We start from the raw sequence: 25,038 nt of genomic DNA, 5'->3' as shown, positions 1-25,038 counted from the left end.
AGCAAATTCACAACTATCAACAAATGAATCTAAAAAAACAAGCTAAGCAAACGACTAGACCAGGAACAGAACCATAGATAATAGAAATCGTATAAAGGGTTATCAGTGGGAGAATGAGGGAAAAGGTGCAGGGACCAAGAAGTATAACTGGTAGGTATAAAGTAGACAGGGGGATGTTAAGAATAGTAAAGTAAATGGAGAAGCCAGAGAACTTATATGCATGACCCATGGACACGAACTAAGGGGAGGGGTTATTGCTGAAGGGAAGGGAGGTATTGGGCAGAGGTGAGCAAAGGAAAAAAATTTAGAACAACTGTAATAGCATAATCAATAAAATATACTTTTTAAAAAAAGGCAGTTTGAGTGGCTCCAAAAAGGTGACAGGACACCCCATATCCTAATCAATTATTCTTATTAATTACAGACCGGGGGGGGGGGCACCTTCAGTACCCTGAAAAGTCTTTACAAACTCACTGCATTTTTATTGTCTGTGCCCTTGTACACACTAAATGGCACTTATGAACCTCCCTAAAAACAAGTGTAAAATAACATGGCAACAACAGCAATAGTTCCTAATGTTTTATTCAAAGAAAGACATTGTGCAAAATCTCAGAGGTCAGTCCATCAGCAAAGAGAAATACTGCCAAGACATCTTATTTTTCCCCTACTACCTGAAATATACCACTTTCCATGAGTGATTTTTGTCACTAAATGAATAACACATTTGTTGAACAATAAGGGAAGTTCAACAGGTAATAAAAAGTAAAAATGGCAACTGGGGGAATGAAGGGGGTGGGAAAAGGACCCAACTGAAAATTAAGCACCAAGCAAAGTAAAGAGAAATGGTAGTCAGAAACCCTGAGAGCTGTGGGACAACATGTGTTGCATGCTTGTACCATTTATTACTCTATAAATAGGTATTTTAACTGCTCTAAAAACGGCCCTGATAACGCCCTCCTGTTAAGACTCTAGGCACATGCAACTCTCCAATGCAAGGTGGGATCAGGTACTAGTTTCCTCATACTGGGTTCCAAATCCCGCAAGAATAAATAGCCAGATGATTTTAACAGCTTTTCTGAAATAGAAAATACATTCTATTTTGAAGCACATAAAACTTTTTTTTCTAAGTCAGAAAAGTTCCACATAATTCACCAAAAAATACACTTCCTTGCCCATTTTAATAATCTGGAACAGCTGGAGCACATATTGCTTAAAAATGTTGGGAGGAACTCACTATTTCTTTAATCCAAAATCTACCAATTCAAGATTTTCAAAAGGCATCAGGGTTTAACACCTAGCGTCTAACCCTCCACCAAAGGGGGAAAAAAAAAAAAATCAACTCCAACTAAGAAAAAGTGACCAGGAGCCTCAGGCGCAGAGCAGCTTACAAGATGTGGAGGAGTTCAAGCTACTGTTGAGAAGTTGCTATTCCAATACAGGAAGAAATGATCTAGACTGCAAGGCTTGGCCAAGTCTGAAGACTAGAGGTCCTCAGCCTGGAGCTACGGTCCCTGGGACCTGGGACACCGCTTAACACCTCTGGGCCTAAATTCTGATCAGTAATAACAGTCCATCTTCTGTTATTCCACATGATTGCTATGTGAAACTGCTAGATAAATTGGAGGTATTTATAACTGTTTTTGTTAATGAAAAATAAAGCCACAACTGCTTTTCATCATGTGGTCCTGAAAAGCTGGATGCAGACCAAGTCATGTGAAATGCATTGGGCAACTGTTTCAAGTCAGTGCGTGGCAGACTTTCCCAAAAGGAAGGACCTGTTAAGAAGTGGAGTCGTTAGCCACTTGCCATTCTCCTCTTGCCTTCTTTCACCATCATCTCAGCTAAATACGACAATGAATTACTTCTGGAATCTTTATCTTGAATGCAGCTTTAGTTTTAAATTACAGACATGTATACTAAATGGCCCATTGGACATTAATCCAGAGATCTAGGACTCATCCGGTAGCAATTCAGCCTACTGGCCCTCAAACTCAATCAAACACTTAAGATTCTATTTCTCAGCATCTTCTGAACTCAAAGCTCTCCAAGGACTGGTTTCGACTGAATTGCATTATTTCCCATGTGGTTTGCTGGCCCCTCTCCTCCTAGACAGGGTACCTACTGCACTTACTCATCACCCTGTAGCCAGAGTCAGTTTTCCCAGCACTCCCGTTTAAAGTTGTCCCCTACATCCTTTGCAATTAAACCCAATGTCACTAACTTGTACACTCAGAGCCTTTCCTCACCTGCTCCTGACCACCTTACCGACCAGCTGCACACACCTTCATTCCCGTACTTTCAATGACCTGCAGTAGGACAAACGGTCAGGCGTGTGCTGACCTTTTGCCAGGAATGAGTCACCTCCATCTTGACCAAATTCTCCAATTAATATATCAAAACCCAGCACAACTAGTGCACCTAGACTGGGAATCACTTTCTGACCCTCTCCTCACCTCCTCCTTCCAAGGCTCCTTCTGTGTTCCTAGTAAGTAGTTTTATCACATTCATTGTCACCTGAGCTACTTTTCAATGGTGTGCTGTGTCTGTCTTCACCACTCACCTGGGAGGTCCTAGATGGGCAGTGTCTTTTCATTTATCCAATCTTTCAAGAAACAATTACCTTGAACAAGAGTAATTTTGCATCCTCAGGGCCTAGCATTCATCCCGATACGGAAGCAGGGCTGAATCGATGTAGATGCACTGGCAGCCCATGATCTGACCACCAACCCACCAAATACACTCATATTTTAACTGTGTTCTAGCGCTCTAAGCCACCACCCTCTACATAACAAAACTGTTTGCCATTACTGTCCAATTAAACAATTAAAAGAATTTTAAGTCATTTAAAAAAACTGTTAAGCATTCATTTCTGAAAAGAAAACTAGATCACAACGGATAACTCAAGTTATTACTGAAGTCAAGTTCCTCAATTAGGAAGTGACACTTCTATTTAATCTGAGTGGCTTTCGGATTAAAATTCCCTCCTTGCTGAGAGAAATATGACCCCAAAGAGAGGTAGGGAAGAAAAAAAAAAAATCACAAAAATAAAGTTCGTTAATTGCCACCATCATGTGCTGATGTGGAAGTGGCCACTCACAAGCATAAAAGGTTGGCAAAGTTTAAAAATACATATATAGTCAGACAGATGGTTACAATCATCTTTTGGCAACACCAGTTCTTGATTTCATGTGGAAAAAAACCCCTGACAAACCACACTGAATTCAGCTGTTCCTGGTATGAGACACATGCCAAGACTGCTAATCATCCGGACGTCAGGCCATCCCTGAATCCGTGAGAGGCACACTGTTACTTGACACTGGCTTGGGAAAAGAACAGAAACGAACTTAAAAAAAAAAAAAAGTCTACTTTGGGAAAACTCAACTCAAGAAAATGAAATGCAGATTTAGATTTGCATGTCCCAAACGGTAAACTCTGTGGCATGGCATGTCCAGTCCTAACACTGCAGGCTCCCACGAGTCCCCACAGCAGAACTCGGTTCACCTGCCTCCTGCCATCAATAGGTTTTTAACTGGCTGTTGCATTTTTAAAATGCTAACACATTTGGCTTGACAGAAGCGAGCTTCAAAGTTAATTCAGGAACAACATCAAATACATTTACAGATTCAATCCGGAACACCACCTAACCGAAGGAGAGTATTTTTGAAACACCTAAAAATACATTAGCTGTGAAGACTCTGTTGTGCTGACATGAGCATTTATCTTTAGACACAGCCCCATGTCTTAAAATGGGCTTGTTTGATTCTGATCTCTGCACTGTTTGTTCAACAAGACCAACAAACTAACCGAAGGGCTGGGTGGAACAGAGCACGGCTTCCTCTGGAGCCATCTCCAACCCCGTAATTGCAGGCGTAACTTTAAGTTCCCTGTGGCTCCCTCCCTGGTGTGGTTTGGAGCCATTCCTTCCAGGCGGGACAGAAGTCTTCTCTGTGCAATTGACGCAGCGTGTAACAAACCCTATAATGCCGAGAACGGGCTTCCCTTCCACGCGGTGGAAAACCGGCCACACCACCAGCCTTGTTTGGCAGCCCCCGCTTCTGGACTCAGAGCTTACCTTCATACAACAGGCACCTCATCTGCTCTTGCCGACACTGCGTTTAGGTCCTGGGTACATAACAACTGGAAATGATCCAGGCTCCAGAGAATGCCGACGCCAGGCATCCAAAACCCCACTCCTCTTTCCCACCCTCCTCTCCCCAAGAAGCTGCTGGGACCGTTGGCGCCCTGCTCTCAGGCCCGTTTGGGCTTGGTGAGGCTGGGAGTCATTAAAGCTGATCCTTTCCCCTTCACCTCCTCCCTGACACCCCTCATATCTGTTCTTGTTGTGCTCGCGACCATGTGTACCCTAGTCCAAAACCCTCAGCTCCTCACCCTCGAGACACTGCAACACTCACTAATCCAACCGACTCCGTAGTCTCATCTCGTATTACTTCCCTATCAACTTCTAAAATTTTTCTCAGGGAAATTTTCTCTTCAAAACCTTTAACGAACACAGTGTAGTCTGTATACCACCGAGCCCAAACTTTGCAGACTAGTTTTCAGGAAGGCAAAGTCTCCCAGCCTGGGCACTTCTGACCTTGGACCCAGTAAGTCTCGGTCATGGGGCTGTCCTATCACTGCGGGAGGCTTAGCAGTATCCCCGGCCTCCACCTACCAGACACCATTAGCATTCTCTGCCCTAGCACAATAATAAAAAATGCTTCCAGGTAGTGCCAAATGTCCCCTGGGGGACAGCATCACCTGCTTGAAAACCACTGCCTTGGGCTGCCCTGACCCCAGCCTGCCTAAATATATCTCATTGCTCAGAGATTCCCAACACACGCCAGATTCCAGAAGCAAAGAAGCTTCTCCCAATTCAGTGGGGCCATCGCACCAAGTTCACTCTCATCTCTCCATCTTCCTGTGTGGTGTCTCACCAGCCCTGCCTTCTCACCAACTCCTTGTGGTGTCATTACTGTCCCCTGCTCCATAGGGCTTTTTATGGCCAACTCAGGCTTTCCACCCACCTATTATCTCTGTACCACAAACACACACCCTGCCCCTGCACTCCCTGGGTCTTCAGGAACTTACAGACAGGAATCCTGGTCTTTACCAGGTCTCGTCAGTGGTAGGAAGAGACAGGGGAGGATGGGACCCTCATCAGACAGTCTCCAAGGAAGGGAGACCATTAGTAGGCAGCCTCCACGGCAGGAATCCCGGAGATAAGAGATTCGAGGCGCAAGTCTGGGATGGGGTCCCAGGTGAGGAGCTAGAACGCTGAGCTGGGCTTCCACTTGGGAAGTCGCTAGAGGAGCCTGAAGCAGGAGGAACCTGGAGCTCCAGGAAGGGACTCAAGCATGAAGGCATCTGCTCTCCTCAAAGTGCGGAGCAGCAACAAGGGGAGTCAGGCAGACCGACAGACACTGGCAGTACTGTGTGCACAGCCTGTACGCCCGAGGACAGGGAGCCAAAGCGCTAGGCGGGAGCTTTGTAAATAAAGCCTTGGTGGTATCCGCTAAGAAGGGGAGAAAGGTGCAAAGGTTAACCAAGTGTCCAAAGCCTTCTCTTGTATTTCATTGTAAAGAGCTCTGTCAGGTAGGAGGGTTATGACAACTGACCTTTTAAAGAACTGACAACCAAAAAGATGAACTGATTAATACAGAGCCCAAGAGAAGGTGAGTGGAGAAAAGAGGGGGTCAACCTTAATTTGTCTCTTGAATGCTTTATCCCTCTATCACTCTCTACCCCAATTTTCATGAGGAATGCCAGGGGCTGGAAATAAAGATTCTACTGGGACCTGGTAAAGTCCTCAGACAATAAGGCTGGTCCCTAGCAGAATAAAGCTGACGGTCCTTCATAGCACACAACAAGAGCCTTCTCTATCTGGAGATGGGTCCCTTCAACCAATCAGCTGTGTAACCTGCAAACTCAAACTAGAAAGCCAACAAATAATACCCAGAGTGGGGGGACAGACCCAGAGGAGTTACTTCTCAATAACATGACTCAAAGAGGGGACCTAAGAAGACAGAAGAACATCCCCCATCCCCAGATGTCCATGCTGAATATCCAGAACCTGTGACTGTGTGATGTTGCACAGCAAAAGGACTTAGAAGTTTTGACTAAAGTGGTTAACTCTGAGATAGTGGGCCCAAACCAATCACATGAATCCTTAAAAGCTGAGAGCCTTTCTTGGCTGCAGTGAAGAGACAGAGAGAAGGAAGGAGAGATCTGAAAACTGAGAGGGGCTTGATCCACCACTGCTGGCTCTGAAGGTGAAGGGAAGGGAACCTCTCAGAGGCAGATTTAAGGTTGGTTGAGGCCCTGGGCGCAGAAGAAAATATTGGGCCCCTTAAAAAGAGAGAGAGAGACAGGGAAAATAACCATATTTTATGCAGCGTAGTAATGAAACCAAACTTGGTGTCATTAGAAAAAAGTGTAAAGTTGGGGTTTTGCGGGGCCTTTCAGAAGTCAGGGCCCAGGGCGCATGCCTGGTATGCCCACTGTAAATCCGCCTCTGGGACCTCTACAAACTGCGACAGCCCTCAGCTGAAATCCAGCAAGAAAATAAGGACCTCAGTCCTACAATTGCAAATAACAAAACTCTGACAGCACCAGGAATGAGCAGGAAACAGATCTTCCCCTAGAGCCTTCAGAAAGACTAAAGTGAATATAGCACCTATGTTACAAGTCAGGTCATTTTTTCCCTCTTTTAAACATATAGACAGGCATCATTGAGAGCTGGGATAAAAGGCAGAAAAGCTGTGCTTTTCTGACAGATGGTGGTTTTCTCTCAATGGGGCAAACTGACAGGTACTGGTAGCCACTGCCAACAGCTTCAGCGATGGTAAGAAAACCATGGTGGCTGCTTTATGGGTAATAATATAATTATCCCAGTCTCAAAAGGAAGGCATATAAGGGCAAAATTAACTGAACTGAACTGCAAAATCCTGTGTTTTGCCCTCAAAGGAGAGGAAAAAATCTTCATTTTGGGAAAAAAAGAACAAGATCCTATTCACAGGGTTTATGGACAGTTTAGCTATCAGATTTAACATCATCATCATGCAGGAGGAAAATAACTGTTAAAAGGTCTGTCTTTTAAATCCATTGGGTGTTTTATTTCTCCTCCTAATTGACTTACTTTTTCTTGACTATTAAATGTATAGTAAGAACTTGCATGTAAAGATATGTGTGTTCTGAAATACTCACCTACAAGAAACATACACCAATAAAAAAAATTTCAATCTAGGCTTCACATTTCATTATCAGCTAGAATCAGTTCCTTCTAATATGTATGGCATTTATTTTACAAACATTTATTGCACAACTACCAGGTGCCTGGTGATGTCCTTGGCTCCAGGAAGACAAAATAAGTAACTCCTTGACAAACCAAGGATGGAAAGGGCTATGTAAAGAAAGAGCTACATAGAATTGTTGAATACTTAACACTAAAAATACAGGCACAGTGCATGGTAACCCAGACACCTGTGTAGTGAGTATTGGTGGGAAGAGGGAGTTCACTGCTGCCTATGAGATTTCTGAGATGGGAGCAGAGGAAGAAAGAATGTTCTGCCAGCATGTGCAAGACACGGACTACACAGCAACTTTTACATAAACATGCATGAATGTTACCTTTTCTGAAGAACATATGGAAAACATTTTAAATCTGAAGACTTAGTATAAGCAAACTCAGCAAGTCAGAGGACTACAACATGATGAAATTTTTCTAGACAGAGCTGTTTGAAAACATTTGGCAAACATTAGGTCAATCTGGCAAAAATGACACATTCACAATGTAAAGAGAAGGCAAATAAACATATATTTTTTAAAAAATATGAATAAAATTAAGCCTAGACCCCCCCAAATCTCTTATTCCTCCTCTTCCCAACTCTTCTGTCCTGACCTAAAGTACAAGAGATAAATTGGAGGACCCTAACTCCTAAGGGAGCCTTGAGTATCAGTGCCTACTAGCTGTTGTAAAAGCTGATACTGCTTTTCATCATAATCACAAATGTATTAGCAAAATGTAGCTCCAAAAGGACAAAAATTATTCAAAGATGAAGGAACTCTACAATATTAAAACTTGTGTTTTAAAAAACTGTATGAATCTGGACTTGACAAGAAAAATAAACACCTGTTAAGCAGTCACCTCATTTACCGTAAAGACCTGCAAACAGGTAGATAAAAAATAGATAAAATCTGTAGGCCAATCTTGATAGACAATGTAATATATGTACTTTAATGTAAAAAGTGGTTATTACTGTATAGGAGTTTTAAATATTACTTTATAATATAGAAATAATCACATTTCATAAAAGTTGAGAGAAACACGTTGTGTGTCTGCTTTTTACAGACATGTCTCCATTCAAAACAGATCCCACAAATAAGAAAGATGCAGGGTTCCTGTGAATTCAAATATCCCCTTGGGTGGGATCCAAAGCCAGGAAAAGAAAAAAGAAAAAAGAAAGTCCATAAAAGGAGAAAAAAACAAGAAAACAAGATAAAAGCTTGGACTCAGGTACACTGGTTTGCAAATCCACATTTTCTCCCGGCCCTTAATTGAGGAAGTCAAACCACTGCTCGTGACTTCTTTTTATAACAGAACACTTACAAACAGAATACATTCACAAGAAGAGGTCAAATTACCCTTCAATTTAAGTAATTCCTCTAATAAAATCAAGGCAATAAACACACAGAACATGATTTATTCAGCCACGTTGGCAAAACACCTGAACACACAGTTTTACTTACATTAACTAGAGATTCTCAGAAGGCAGGAAATACTCTTTGAAAAAACAATAATTTGTAAAACAGTACTAGATTTATTCGGGGGATCACTTCGTAAGTTATATAAATGTCTAACCACTATGCTGTACACGTGAAACTAATACAATATCGAATGTCAACTGATGTCAACTGTAATTGAATATTAAAAAAAAGAAAAACAGGACAACAGTCAAACTTGAGGGACTTTTAAAGGGCACAGAGTGGCACTCACGTAAATTTGATCTCTCTTATACCGCTGGTGCAAGTTGTGCATGATGGAGCCGCTGTGGAGCTCTGTCAAGGTGGCCATGTCGTCCACGCCCTCCTCGTTCATGGGGTGCATAGCGGTCACCTTCTGCTGTGTAATTGTGCTCTGCTTGTATGTGAACACCTGATGGAGGGGCAATACATTCAACTGCTTAGTTATCAGCAACAAAGAGTTTCTAGAAGTTTCCTGAATATACAATACAAACAATACTAACACAGTACAATTTCAGCAACAAGATCCTGAATTGGCCAAGAAAAAATCAACCGCAGAGAACTTTTTCATGTTCTTTTTGCCACCCCTCTCTTTTTAAAGGAAGCCATTATTTCAACAATGGCTGCTAGGTAATCTTACAAGACGTTATCAAGTGCTAACCATCCTTTGGGAACCACAGAAATTAGAAATTTATAGTTCACTTCTCTGCAAATTTCTCCAACTGATATAAATCAGTTAAGAAACTGGCTAACCAAGCTTTTAGAAGGAAATTTAGTTTCACTACACAATATTTCACACCAGATCATATATTTCAAAGCTTCATAATAACATTCTTCCATTTAAGTGTTACATAAATCCACTGTATGTCTATAGAGTTGTTCAAAGACTGGAACACATCTGCACAGGAATGTCTGAAAAATATCCTTGGACATTATCCCCTATCAGGATATACAGCATTCATGTAATTTTGAGGCAAAGCAAATCCCCTCTCAGATTTAAAATAAAATCGGTTTGTTGGCTTGACAGCCTATCTTCCTGAAAACTCCAAACTCCTGCAGTGAGTGCTGGATACAAGCTGCAGCCTGTCCAGGAGGCAACTCTGATGCTGTGAGGCTGATTACTGAATCTGCATGCATCTTTCAAATCTACTCAGTCCTCCTTTCCCACACCTGATCTAGTTTAGGATTAACCATTTCAAGTCTACTCCACTTGTTGACCTAAGTTTCACAAACACACCCATGTAGTAATAACATCATTTCATGATGGAGTTTACTCTGTATTTATTACTTTGCACTTTTATTATGTTCATCCTCAAAAAAAAAAAAAAAAACCCATGATGTACTGTAAGAAACAAGAACCTAAAAGAAATGAAAAATAAGCAATCTTCATATGTGTGCATATGTGTGCACATACATACAGTAAAACAACTTTCTGGAATACTTGCAGAACTTTCTGACTGGGCAGTCTGTTTTTAAATATCAGCCAGTTGCCTACATGGCAACAAATGGTATGTTATTGCAGAAGAGAAGGACACTAAAAAAAGCAAAAGTACCAATTCAATGGTTTTCATACACCATGGAAAATGGCATGTTTTATTTTTCTAGGGAAAAATTAAAACTTCAGCAGTGGCACTTCTGCCGCGTGAACCACAGAAGTTGTTCAAAACCGGTTTTGAGAAACTGCTCAAGGCAGGGCAGACACCCAGCAGTTCTGAGCAGCAGCCACTCTCCCAGCTGCTTCCTGTACTCAGATCCCAGGGGGAGATGGGCCAGCCCCAGAAGCCCCACCTCAGGGCGAGATGGCCACCAGCCCCACCACGGGGCAGCACCAGCAGGCTGGGGCGGGCCAGGGGCCCTCGAAAGGAGTGCAGGGTGCAGAGGACTGCAGCCAGGATAACAACATATTAAAGAAAAAATCACAGGAACATTCAAAAGTGTAGGAACACTTAAGACACCCAAGCTTGCATTTTAACTCATAAATACCATGGAAGAAGGTCAAACAGAGATATATAGGCTAAGAGTACAAATAGTTTTAGGGCAACCTGGAAAATTCCAGAAGCAAACAGCTGGAACTCTGCCTTCCTCAGCTTTCTACATGCCTATGATGTCAGTCCAGGCAGGCTTTTCAGAAAAACCACAACTGGGCAGGTTACTGGGTCTCCCACTGGAGTGACTGCGAGGGTGGGCACGGGCAGAGCCTGGCCGGCCCGGGGCCCGTCCAGCCGGCTGAGGAGTGCACAGAAGCCTGGTGCACCACCTCTCAGCACTCAGTGGAAGGTCACTCCTCACCCACAGCTCCTGCCAACGCAACTGACAGACAGATTACCCAAGTTTCCCAGGAAATGCTTCATGTAGGAACAAAGTCAGCACAACCATCTCATGCTCAACCCTCTACAAACTCACCACCCACAAGTCCTCCCCAACAGGAAAACAAACACCTTTGTCCACCAACTGTCTAAGGAGATGGAGAATTCCAGAATGTGAGAACAGAAATAATTTAGAATATTAAAACTGTTGTTTGTATTTATGTTGGTTATGCCTTTTGGAAATAATCATACACACTGTATAACACTTAGACATGAAATATATATGAATAGGGATTAAATATTTATGTTATATGTAAACATTTAATGTGCTGGAAGCGGCAAGACCATTCGTGAGCACAAGTAAACAGCTCAGAGCTGCTCATGTGGCCACTGAAAAAATGGCTATGACCTGTAAATACAATTCCCCACCTTTGTATATTGACTTCCTCAGATATTTCCAAGAACATACTGAGTATATAATGTGGGCCCGTGCCCATTCCGGGAGAGGGGTTATCAGGAGAACTAAAACAATCCTCATGGCCTTAAGGAGAGGAAATCATGAAGGAAGATAATAGTTACATAAACAAGAGGATATGAAAAAAAGAAACATTCTGCTAAGATACAGGACTGCAGCTGCTCAAAACAATGATTATTTCAAAGAAAAGTGGAGTGGTAGAGAAAACATATTTGTGAAGGAAAGGCAAGGATAACCATCCACTCAGAAATAGGTTAATATTTGTAAAGATCTTAGAATGATGTCTACCACACTGAAGGTACTGTCTGATAAGTTAATCAAGAAAATCCATTCATTTAAGCAAATTTTTATTGGTGTATTCTAAGCATTGGGGATATAGCTTACATTTCCATAAGGGGAATGGGAAAAAAATCCAAATATACAAGTAAGTATATAGCATCGCAGATGGTAAGGAATGTCTGTGAAGACATCATGAGGGTAAGGAGACTGAGTACCAAGCAGGGCTACTTTGTATTAGGTATTTGGGGACTGCGCTCACAGGTAAGATAACATTAAAGTAGAAACCCTAAGGAAATAAGGGATGGAACCAGCCCCTTACATTCAGGGTGTTAATGCGTACAGAGTGGGACAAAAGTAGGTTTATAGTTGTTTGTTGGAAAAATAATATAATAATTAATAATAATGTGAGAATACACTCTGTTTTGCATACTCACAACTGTATACCTATTTTTGGTATCCCTGTACTGGTTGAATAAACCACCTGCTTGAATTTATTTGAACAAATAAATAAGAGCCACAATCTTATTCAAGAATTTTTAACTATCATAAGTCATTTCTATGTGCAACAATTAACAGGGTATTAGTTGCGCAAGATTATTCTCAAATAGCAGAAAAGAAAATTCCAGGTTTCGAGAATAGAATTCTCTTTACAGGAACAGACAACTGCCAAAATACAATAAAAAGATGTATCCCTAAAAACCCAACTCAGAATAAACTGAGTTACTTCAGTGGAGCATAACTGGGATAAAGGTGGTAAGATTAAGAAATGGAACAACATCTGGAAGATTAATAGGCAGGAAATCAATTTAGAGAGAATGGGGCCTCAGAACAAATAGCTCCTGTTATAGAAATATAAGCCACTGGTCACAAGATGGACTGGATTAAGCAGGGAAAACAAAGGAAACTAATTAACACTTGGAAAAACAATTTCACATAGGCTTGCCCAAGGCTGGGTCCACTTCTGTATGAAAAAGTATGGAGTCAATTAATTAGATAAAAACAGCTGAGCCATTATCAACCCCCTTTTATTTTTAACCTTAGAATAGTACACACTACAAGGAAACCCCCACCACACTTCCACAATAGTTTCTATAGTACAGAATGATGTAGACAGATTTTCCTTACAAGTTACTAGGAACCCTCAGTCATAAAACCTAACTTTTCTTTTGAAAAGCAAGGCGCGGGGGGGGGGGGCGGGTGGAATCTCATGTCCTCTCCTGATGAGCAGGTGAAATAGAGGGTATTCTCAATCCAGGCAACTTCATCTCATGTTAGCTTGGAATTTCCTCTATAGCAGTTCTCAATTTTGTCTGTCCTCCCTACCCTCCATTACTCCAGGAACATGTGGCAATGTCTGTAAGCATTTCTGGTTGTCACAACTGGCCCACAATTTCCCCGGTCTGTGAAATAAGAAAGGTAATAATAATAATTCATAGAACCACTGTGAAAACTAAAGAAAATAATGTAGGTAAAAGTCACAGCAATTGGTACCCATGTAAGTTCAATAAACGTAGCTATTTCTGTGAGGGAGACGTCACACTGGGAATGCAGAACATTCCAGAAGGAAATAATCAAGAGTCTTAGCACAGATGGAGAAACTTGCACTCCTCAGATAAGGGCCTGAACACCAGCTGTGTGGCAGGAGGGACTGAGCAAGAGGGAGGGGTGCCATTTAGTTCTTCACATTCTATCCTGATCTCCTGACTTGGGCACTGATGAAAAACTATTTGACATAACACTTTCTTCTTCTACTTTTAATCCTTTTGCACAGATCTGGGTGGCCTTGTTTCAATTTTCCCTGGAATTCTACATTATCTCTAGGAAGGCCTCTCAATTTATTTTCCTCCTTTCATTTGTTTATTGGCTCATTAATGCATAAATTGAAGTATGATTGGTGACAAAGGTTAAACGCTTGCCTACTCACATGTGGCTAAAATGAGCAATCATGTAAATTAAAATAAAAAGAAAGAGCTTCCTCACGTTAAGCTTCACTGACTCAAGCTATACTCTTTGGTCAAGTCTAAGAAGGAAGCCATCCGCGTAACTGAAAATCTGTCCTGGCCTGTTCTTTTGTTGCTGCCTCGGGAGACTAGAGAAAGTACTTGGGGCGTGAAAATGTAAAGTCCACTAGAAAGTTCCACTGAAATCTAACCAAAAGCAAAATTATATATGTCTAATGGGGGGGGGGGTGCTTTCAGCTCAAATCTGTCAGACTTAGCACCCTAATTACCATGGTACAGGGGGGTTAACATTATATAAATAAATACAGTATCTGTTACTTTGACCACCCTTGGGTAAGTTTGTTAGATAACTGACTACTAAATATAGATAAAGCAAAGACTGATATCTTCCTTTCCAAAGACTCAAACTAGTTTGTGAGATTAAGTCACTTAAATTGTCATCAGATTCTCATGGCCCAGTGTAGAACCATGCACAGCGTTTGGGTATAAAACCAAAAGAGGGAAGCAGGCTGGGCAGAGGAAGCTACTTATTGAGTGGTGGCTGCAGGCACAGGCATGTTGATTACATCACCTCACTTGATTCTCAGCAGGGAAGGAAGTAATGTTACTCATTTTTTAAAGGATGGATTCACCAAGGATCAGAAAAGTTAGGAAACCTGCCCAACAGCACACAGCACAGCTAGCACTGACTTCCTTGGGATCACAGAAAAGCATGCGTGTCAGAGTGAGACCTTAGAGAGACACTAGATTAAAGATGGCCTTTTGCATCCAGCTCTGCCTCTTACTGGCCATGCACCCCTGGGCACATCCCATGACGTGAGTGGGAGAGAACTCGGTGGCCCTTTGAACTTGAGAGCTGGGGTGCAGAGCAGGGGTGCAGAGGGGGAGATAAAACACGCTGTGCCTTGCTTTCCCAGTGTGCTGGGTTTTCTCTTTCATTTGTTGCATTATTTTCCATTTACTCTCTCTAGTTCTCCAGTCATTTGTGCCATGCTGCGAGCTGGACCCCGGGACTACAGTGATGAACTACACACCTCTCCTTCAAAAAGCCCACCATCCACTGAGTCATCAGAAAAATAAGCCGGCACTTGTACCCACGTTGGTGGGTGCTGAAACAGAGGACAGTCCCAGGGCACAATGGGAACCAGCCATGCGGGACAGACGACAACGAGGGAAGCATAGACACAGCGGCCAGACTGCACAAGGCATCTGCTTGGTAGAGTGAGGCTGGGCAAGGTGTGGGGGCCCTAAGCCCCACTGTGGCACTTGGCCACTGACCTGAAGGAACTGAGGGTCTTGGAAGCAGCCAAGTGGGGGCAGACACTTCTCTACCTACTCATCATCACGGACAACTCTAATATCAAATGTGACACTGATACTGTTCTCCTAGACAAGACACGAAGAAGAAATTTCACTATACAATGCGATTCAATGAGACCAACTTTCCAGTCCCCACCCCGCCCCGGAAAGCAATGTCTGAGTCACTTCTAGGAATGATCGCTACTAGCACTCTTGTCGCCAGGTGGAGAGTCTCTTCTGGTCTCCATGGGCACAGATAATGCACCACAGAAGGCATCAGCAAAGATATGCGCAACCAGGAAAGCCGGAGGCTGTGCAGGCCAGTCCCTGAACAGCAAATGTTAGCCGCTGAGCAGGAAGCTTTCCAATGACGCTGCAGAGTCTGCAGACACACCCACAGGACTGAGAGTCTGAGGAGTCTGAAACACCTTGGCCGCTCATCTGGGGACAGCACACCTGCCGGTGGAGGAGCAGTCTAAAGGCAGCGAGCTCACCAACCAGGAAGTCCCTGCATGATATGCTGGCCCTGACCCCTCCTGGGGAACTTCTGAGAGAAAAGTGAACTGCTAAAGTGAGTTGGCATTGTTGGAAGGCATGGCTCATACACACACACACACACACACACACACACACACAAAACTATAGTAGACTATCTGCATATAAAGGAAATAAGACTTCAGATCTGAATTTAGATGTAACATTAGCAACTGTGATTTTTATAAAATAATTATGTACAGATTTTTTAAAATGCTAAACTGCATTACTTATTCATTAAAGAAAAGTATATGTGTAAATTTCAGGAAATTCTGACTAAAGGAAATCATTCTTATTGTTTCAGCTATGTATGCTCGGACATGTCTCAAAAAGTTTCTTTGGGGCTTACACCACCAAGTCTACTGAGAAAAGGAAGATGTTCGTGTCCCTTAAGCCAGTCTTTCCATGTTGAAAAATTCAGTGTGCAAAAAAGACCATGATATACAAATGTTTTTTTTCATTACAGTTATACTAAAATCTATGACACAACTGTTCTGTGCACGCACAGTATAATCCTAGGCTCATTTTAAAAAATATACACACATACACACACACACCAGCAACTGTGCTCTTGGCCATTCATTCTAGACAAATGAAAACTTACGTCTGCACAAAAACTTGCACTTGAATGTTCACCGAAGCTTTATCTGTAACACACAAAAGCTAAAAAAGCCAGTCCCAGAAGGTTACATCCTGTATGATTCTATTTATATAATATTTTTGAAATGACACAATTAGGGAGCATGGGAGACAGACTGGCATTTGCCGGAGGCTACGGGGAAAGTGCGTGTGGCTATAAAAGGGCAGCACGTGGGATCCTTGTGCCGAGCGGAAGCTGATGTATCTTGATTGTATCAGTGTCAACGCCCTGGCTGTGATGTTGCGTAAGATCACTGAGGGAAACTGGGTAAAGGGTACCTGGGATCTTTCTATACTATTGCTTATACATGCATGTGGGTCTACAACGAACTCAAAACTAATGAAGTTTACAAATACAGACAAAAAGACTGGAAAAATATATCAGAACTCCAATAATGATTTGCAAGTTTGTAGGTATTTTTGATTTTTTTATACTTTTCTATGACTTTTTTCTAAAAATTATCAACATTTCTAGACTTACAAAGATAAATCAGTCCAATCGATATCACTATCAATGGACATATAGGGATACATACAACTCATTCAATTAATTTTTAAAAATTATTTTCAAAAAGCAACAAAAACAAAACAAAATGGAGTTATAAACCTCTACTAAGAACAAACTATTGAAGGAAAAATGGCTACTCTTCTAATCCACTTGTCTTAAGCATGGTAAGTTTCTGCACAGAGAACCACTATGAAGCAAGAAGCAGGAATGGGGTAAAAGCCCAGAAACCCCAATTCTTGGCCCAAAGATCACTTGACAATTGGTCAACAAGCTCTCATTTCTGACGTTCCTTTGCTCCTGTCTTAAGCCCCTGGTCTTTTTTCTAATTTTAATGATCCCTTCATTTAAAACCACATGAACTTGAACCTCCATTCCTACAATTCTGAGCTACATTGATGTTTCACAAGCATCTCAAAAAAACCCAACGCAGATCGCTACATATCCTCCCCACCATGCTTACTTAAGTATCCCTTCCTCAGGGAATGGCACCTTCAGCACCAGTTCCCAAGTCAGAAACCAGGTCAACCTGACACCCCTCCACTTTGCTGGCCACCACGTTCCCATTCCACATCCTGGTGATCAGATGACCAACACAGCCTGGAATCCATGTTCTCCTGTCCTGCCTCGGCCATAGCTCATTCTTCACCCTTTTCATCCAGACCCTGAAAAAGCTTTCTGATTGGTTTCTCTGCCTCCAGTGTCCCATGAATGAATCCACAGTACTCAAACTGGAGTCCAAGAAACACTGAATTCTGAGTTTTAATTATTAAAAAAAGCTTTTTCTGTTTGGTTTTTAAACTAGTTTTAATGACAAATTTTCATGGCACTGATAACTTAGTATTGAAAAACACTGTCAGACATGTAACTGGTTTCTTTGGCTGGTGTTTCCCAAACTGGAATTAACTAGGATCCTTAAGCAGACACAGCTTATGTCTGAAAAGCATGATCTTTGGTAAATTGGAACCACGCTCTGCTCCCTATCGGCCAAGCAATCTTAACTTGCTCCAGTCACTCAGGTCTTTAAGCTTCCACTTCATCATCTACAAGAAAAGGATGATAATAACACCTACACCTCACAGAGTGGTAGGGAGAACAGAGTAAGATAGCTCTTGGAGCTGAGTAAGCAACTCAAATATTTCCGTTGTCAGTCCTGTCACTGTTATCGGTGATGTAATCTGATCTCGCCCTCACTGAAATGCTCACAGTTTGTTCCCTGTCACTCCCAGGGTAAAGAAGAATCTCAATGTGGTTTCCTACAGTGCCTTTCCTGAGGGGCCCTGCTGCTTCCCCCACCAAGCTGACCCCAGCTCTGTCTCTTGCCCTCTCTCCTACCTGTCGTACAGTCCACACTGCAGTCAACTTGTCTGGGGTCCGCCCTTCGTTCCTCTGGTCGCCCCTTTCCCCAGCCTCCACCATCACACCCAGCCTGAGAAGAGCGCCCTTCTCTCCCACAGCACCTTGGACAGAACCTCTCCTGTCCCTCACCACATTCTCCTGTCAACTCTTTTTAAAAATTTTATTACATTTATCAGGGTCACATTGGTTAATGAAATTATATTGGATTCAAGTGTAAAGGGTTAATATCCAAAACACATACAGAACTCATCCAACTGAACAAAGAAAAAACAATCCAGTTAAAAAATGGGCAGAGGACCTGAGCAGACATGCCTCCCAAGAAGACACACAAATGGCCAACAGATACATACAATCTCATTCTCATCTCTTCCTAGGAACCAGGGGTGGCAAAACTTTGGGCTCCTGCTTGGAAGTGGCTTATTTCCTGGAGCAGAGGGAGGAGAATCTGGGGCTCCAGAGGGGCTAGTGGGAAGGAGGGCAAGACTGAACAGTGATGGCTACACTAGTCAGGACCTTGCTGTCATTCTCGTACTGGACCAGTGTGGAAGGAACTAGATGGTGCCCTGTGAAGACCTCTGGGTCCTCATCGCCTAGACACGTGTCTGGCACGAGTGATTTACTAGCTGTCTGTTAAATGATGAGCGCTAGCTGTCCTATGCTGCTAAGAGCATAGAATGAGCACCTTGCATTTGTCATATAAAACCTAATAATCAATCAACATTTTATTTACTAGCTGCTTTGAAACTGCCTGAAACTGAGTAATATGACAGTAATTCCTTGGCTGTTCTTAAATGAAAAAGGCATACTTGAGCCAAATATGAATACATTCCGGAGTTTTGAAACAAAGTCACAATCAATTTTATGAATCCTGGCTTTAAGCATTATGTTTTTTTGCATGCTACTTATCTGCAAATGTCAAGTAAGAATTAAGAGATACCACATAAGGTATTTATTAACCCAGGGAACAATAATAGAATCAGAATGATTCCAGATTCCAGACTGAACCCAAAAGTCTTCTTTGGCTGTTAGTTTGGTAAAATATTTACAGGGGGCTGAGAGGTCAACTTGGTTTAAACTTACGGTCTGAGAAGCAGGAGGAACAAGTCATCCAGAAGATGGCCAGGGACCAAGCACAACCACTTGGAACTTGCAATGATTAGTTTACACCCTTTCCCTGTATGCTAACCCAACCCCCACTGTCAAGGAAATCTCTGAAAATGTCAGGAAAACACTACAGTATTCCCTCACTTATCGTGGGTATTATGTTCCAGACTCCCCCCCAAACCCCCGCGAAGTGGGAACCTTACATTTATTCTATACTCTTAAACCTACGTAACTTTAACAACATACGTATACAGTACCGCAAAATCCTGCGATATAGCAAAAAATCCACAATAAATAATTAAATATAATATTTTTAAAAATCCCGCGATACAATGAGGCCACAATAAGTGAACCACGATATAGAGAGGGACTGCTGTACTTGAATTACTGAAAGGATTAGGAAGAGGCAAAAGGCTGGAGAGATAAAAGAGTGAAAAAACATAGGTCACTAAGTGGTGACAAGGATCAATTTTTAAAATATATATTTAATAAGAAAAATGAATACTAATCACTGATATATTTTTCTGAGTGTAGGGACCATAAATAACATAAGGGGGCTAGAAAGAATACTGCTTGTTTGTTTCCCCCTGAAAAGTGTCAACGGGAAGTGCTATTTCCCTGTGCATGCAGAGGATGGAAAAGCTTTGGACACCTGCTGTAGGAAATCTGGTCCAAGTGTCTAAAAGTCAGAGTACCTGAAGTTTAGAGAAACTGTTGGAAATCTGGTTGAAATCTTAGTTTTAGCAAAGGTTATGAGGGGTAAATATGGCCATGTTTTTGTCACTGTCACTCTTTGCATAACTTCCCATCCAACACTGAGCTTTCCCCAAAAGGGAGTCTGGAGATCCTTCCTTTCCGGTAATGTCCTTAGTAAGCTAGCATCTCTTCAACTTTCCATTTTAGAATGTAACAGAATGAAAACACTGTGTAAAGACAAAGGGAGCTGACACCCACTCGCTCAGCACCCCACGGTCAATATTTCCAGCAGAGAGCAGCTCCTCCTCCAGGACGCAGACATATGATGCTGTGAGCTCGAATCCACACTCTTCCTCCCACTACAGCACAGCTACCCTGCTCTCAAGTCTTCAGCCATCCAGGCCATTCCACCTTCCCCTGCTTTCCAGGGACAGACATCACGGAGAAACCTGAAACCAGAAACTCAATGACCCCACACACGCATGAGATGGGCAGATGGAAACTGACAAAGAACATGATGAGGAAAATGAGCCAAGTGACAGCCCCCCACCTCGGGGACATCTGATAATGGAGAAAAGTTGTGGCAAACTCAGAGCAGTCAATTCTCTGAGGCCTTAAGATCTGCATTAGAAATGAATGAATAAATCTACACTATTTTAAATCACTATATAGATATATATTTTTAAAAATCCTCTGTTCTCTTAATCCCTCGATAGTTATATATGCTCCTGTTAAAAAGAGTATGTGAGTTGATACACTGCTGGAGGGAATGTAAAATGGTGCAGCTCCTTTGGAAGACAGTCTGGCAGGTCCTCCAAGGATAAACATAAAGTTATCATGTGTCCCACCAATTCCATGCCCAGGTATATACCTCAGAGAAATGAAGACACGTATCCATGTGAAGAGTTATACATGAATGCTGGTAGCAGAATTATTCCCATTAGCCCAAAAGTAGAAATAACCCAAATGTCCATCAACAGATGAATTGATACACATTATGTGGTATACCTATACAGTGGAATATTATTCAGCAATGAAAGGGAATGAAGCGTGGATACATGGATGAATGTTGGAAGCATTATGTTAAGTGAAAAAGATCAGACACAAAAGGCCACATGTTATATAATTCCATTTATATCAAACATCCAGAATAAATAAATCCAGAGACAGAAAGATTAGCGGTTACCAGGAACTGGGGAGATAGGAAGGGGGAAATGGGGAGTATCTGCTAATGGGTCTGAGGTTTCCTTTTGAGGTGTTACAAATGTGCTAAAATTGATGCAGTGATGACTGCATAACTCCATGAATATACTAAAAACCATAGTACTGTACACTTTCGATGAGCAAATTCTATGGGGTGTAAATTATATCTCAATAACGCTGTTGTTTTTTTAAAACACAACTGAGTCAAGGTACTTGGCCCAGAAGGTGACACACACGAAAACCCATATCCTCCAGTGATGATCCTGCCTCCAATACTGTCCCTCACCAGTGGGAGCCCTACACAGATGTCATGCTGACCACCACCCCACTGATTAAAAATTAGGTGTCCAAGGGGCATGAGAAAACCAAGGGCAGAAATTAGGTAAAACCAGCACTGGCAGACCAAGGGAAGTACCCTTAGTACAAGTGGACCCATGACATAAAAATCAGATGCCCAGGGCTGATCACAGAGAAGCCAAGCTGAGCCCAAGGCAATCTGGAGAGGACAAGGCCAGGAAGAGGGGAGAAGATGGAATAAATGCAGCAGGAAGCCATATGCTTAGGAGCCTGGTCACTAAACATGAACATCTCCATCTTGGCCTCAACCCCTCCCTTCCTGGTCTCACACCTACTGGGTAAAAAACTGCAACACTAACAAGGGGCACCTCTAGCATTCGGACAGGAGACACTTTCATTGTTTCCCAGAAGATGTTTAGCACCCAGACCCCGGCCCCTGAAGGCCGCTGGCCTGCTTTAGCGGCAAGAGGACAGAACCCCACGCATTTCTAAATGTCATGATGGCTCTGGCAGGAAAGCACTGGGCTGCATAAAGCAAGGCGTCTTCAGCGTGGCCAAATCAGTTACACAGAGCTCTACCTGGGGATGAAATGGAACACTTAAAGGCTTAAGTCACCGGCCATCACTTGCTTCATCTATAGTATATACTGTAATTGGGATGAGTCACTGTAACACCTGGCTCTCACTGACCACAGATCAAACCCGAGCTCACATCGCTGCCGTGACCAATCAAGGCTGTGTGGCCTTGGGAATGATGCTCCCCACTGTGTGCCTCAGTCTCCCTAACTGGAAACCATGGAGAACAAGAGGACCTGCCTCACATGGCTGCTGTGAGCCAAGTCATGTCAAGCGCTTTGCAGAACCCTTGAGTAAATGCTCAAGACACACGCTATCCTTGACATCAAGGTCATGGGGCCTATGCAAAAGCAGTATGCACGACCTCCGTCCAGGAAGAGTTTGTTATACCTTAAAAAGCTGACACAGAAGGCCTCTGCTCAGAATCACACTTTATTAACCATTATTTCAGGTGACTGGAACATCTCAAAACAACATATTTTTTTTCATTAACAAGACCCAAATAATATAACACTCATCTTAGCAAAGCAAAACTGTTATAAACTTCAGCTTCATAATATTTCAGGCCAGCATTTCATACGAGTGCGAATTGGTGCAGGTCACTGCTGTCTAGATGCCCAGGCACAAAGCTACAACAATCGTCTACCACTTTCTACTCTAAGTGCAGTGCAAGGTCCCCTGACAACAAGTGACAGGTGGCACAGAATGGTGTGTATTCATAATGCAAGGTAAATGCTCATTGCTAAGACCTCTTTTCAAATGTCTCCAACCGCATGGAATTCTACTTTCCACAATACAACCACGTGAAGATGGGCAAAAGGCACCGGGCAGAGGAATCCAACTACCAGTGGGAAATGTTTTCTTTCATATGGAAAAAGATCTTTCTTTAATCTATTAGTAGAGACACCACCAATAAATACTTAATGGATAAGCCCTCAAAAATCGTTAAATGGAGTTAAATGGGACTTTGATTTCCGAAATATTTGCCAATAGGCCTTTCCTCCCAACTGTCTACTGCTAGACATTCTGTCTCTCTAATGGTTGTGAATAAGATGCTACATGAATCGAAGAGTATAGAGCTTTTTTTTTTTTTCAACTGAACTAATCTCTCAAATAGTGTTTATTCAAGCAGAAATGAGGTAAAACCAGAACTCCCAGAAATGTTCACACTGTCTTTGTTGACTCTGCAGAGGATTATAGAAGGCTGAACTCATTCCCAGGATAAGAATCCTGCTGGGGACTCAAACCTCTTGAGGAGGAGGATATGCCACTCCAAATGATTAACTGTGGGAGCATCAAGAAGCACCAACGATGTGCTGAATGGGTTTTTACAAAAAATGTCCTCCTTCAAAATGTGAAGACAAACACTGGGAAGCACTCTAGACTGAAGTCACTGGGAAGCTTTCCTACACAGGCGCTGTGAATAGCTGTGTGGGGGGCAGTGTGTCCCCAAGAAAACTCAGAGACATGGCATCTTGTTTAATTCTCACACTATGTCTGAGCGTGAGATACTCCACAATGTGTTGGAGCACGACCATCACTATGACTTATCAACAAAATCAGCACCATTACCTTGCTTTTTGAACTGATTTCTGAAATTTCACTGAATACCTAATTAAATCAGGGAGCAGAGTGCAGTCTCAGAGGATGGGACCAGGGGTTACAGTGTAAGACCCAGAGCACTGGCCAGGCTGAGGCTGGACATGGTGAGGGTTATGTTATCCTCCAGCTTCCGTGTGTCCAGGAATTACCAGCAGAATTGGTGGACAGCGCTGCCACCTGCGTCCCTCTCCCAGAGGGTGTGACTGGGTAGAGGTCTGGAATAGAGCCAATAAACTGGGCTTTTGGAATCAGCTATGAAGACAGAGAGGCAGGTAACTGGGGTCCACTGAATAGCATTGGAGACCATGGTCTGTCATCATTATTACTGATGTGGTACATATGTGTCCCAGTGGGTCTAGATGGGGAAAGAGAATGCAGAAAAGGGCTCCTTAAACAACTTGAACAGATGTGGATGTGAATCCAGGGTGCTGTCCTCACATAAGACAGAATCTATAGGACATGAAACAACTGAAGAGCAAGAAAGAAGCGTTTCAGGATTTACATGCTTGGGTGACCGAACAGTACATTTCAGGGACATAAAGCTAGGAGGATGAAGATTTCGGAGATTTTAGTAGCAACTCAGTGCGTTTATGTAGTTAAAAAAAAAAAAAACAAAAAAAAACCCCACATTCAACATTACCTCTAAGTCCAGGGTTCAAGTCCCAGGTCCCCCATAGCCCTACACTTTGGTGAACCACTTTGTTAATAGTTATAAGCTATGTGCGTTAATTACAAGTTTAGGAAGAAAGTAGGAGTCTGGGCGGCCAGAAGGAAGATGTGCAGACCTGTGGATGAGAAGGAACTGGAGGTGAACATAATCTGGGAGGCTCTGACGATCCCTGATCAGGTTTCCTGCTAACAGACTGGAACACAGCAATTAACGCAGAAGAACTTAAGTGTACCTGCCCTGAGAGCCTCTGTACCTGCCCTGAGAGGCTCTCTGCTTTACATTTTACTAGCAACACTTGACTGCTTCTGCTCTACGAAGCCCCTGTTGAAAAATACTATGGTATAGTACTCACCACTACTCCCACACTGTCAACTGAATCCAATCTATCGAGTGTTTACATGTCTTCAGAGGAGCTGTTATAATTGCCAACACTGTACAACAAAAAATAGGCTATAAGCCCTTATTTACAATATCTGGTTGCTACAAATAAAGTTAAAACCAATGTATTTGGGGAAGCAGAAGATTCAACATATGAAGAGCTTTGTTTCAAAAATAAAAGAGGTGATTTAAAACACTTAGAAGCTGCTTACATAATCCTAAAGACAGACCCAGACAAAAGTATTATTCAGAAAAATGAATGTTTTCCAATGAACTCAGTTTTAAAGGTCTTTTCACTGTGTAGTAGAAGAATTGAGATATTATAGGTAATTACTTTGTGGACTGAGCTAAACCTATTAAAAAAGAGACAATATCTCTGTACAAAAGGTCAGAACAAATTATTAACAATGCGAACA

The 25,038-nt window shown here is 42.4% G+C and overlaps 1 protein-coding gene across 1 annotated transcript in view; it reads right to left on the bottom strand.

Moving 5' to 3' along the window:
- Positions 1 to 25,038, bottom strand: part of MYO10 (myosin X) — a 200,776-nt gene that overhangs the window by 105,799 nt on the left and 69,939 nt on the right. The window contains exon 3 of the mRNA XM_090276208.1: positions 8,993 to 9,151. Coding sequence (XP_090132334.1) covers positions 8,993 to 9,151 — 159 coding nt within the window. The remainder of the gene's footprint in view (positions 1 to 8,992; positions 9,152 to 25,038) is intronic.

Source organism: Furipterus horrens, unplaced genomic scaffold, assembly GCF_987537825.1.
Source record: "Furipterus horrens unplaced genomic scaffold, mFurHor1.1.pri manual_scaffold_5, whole genome shotgun sequence".
In the NCBI taxonomy this organism is placed as follows: domain Eukaryota; kingdom Metazoa; phylum Chordata; class Mammalia; order Chiroptera; family Furipteridae; genus Furipterus; species Furipterus horrens.
Note: the sequence above shows the minus strand (reverse complement) of the source record. Positions and strands in the feature narration are given on the sequence as shown.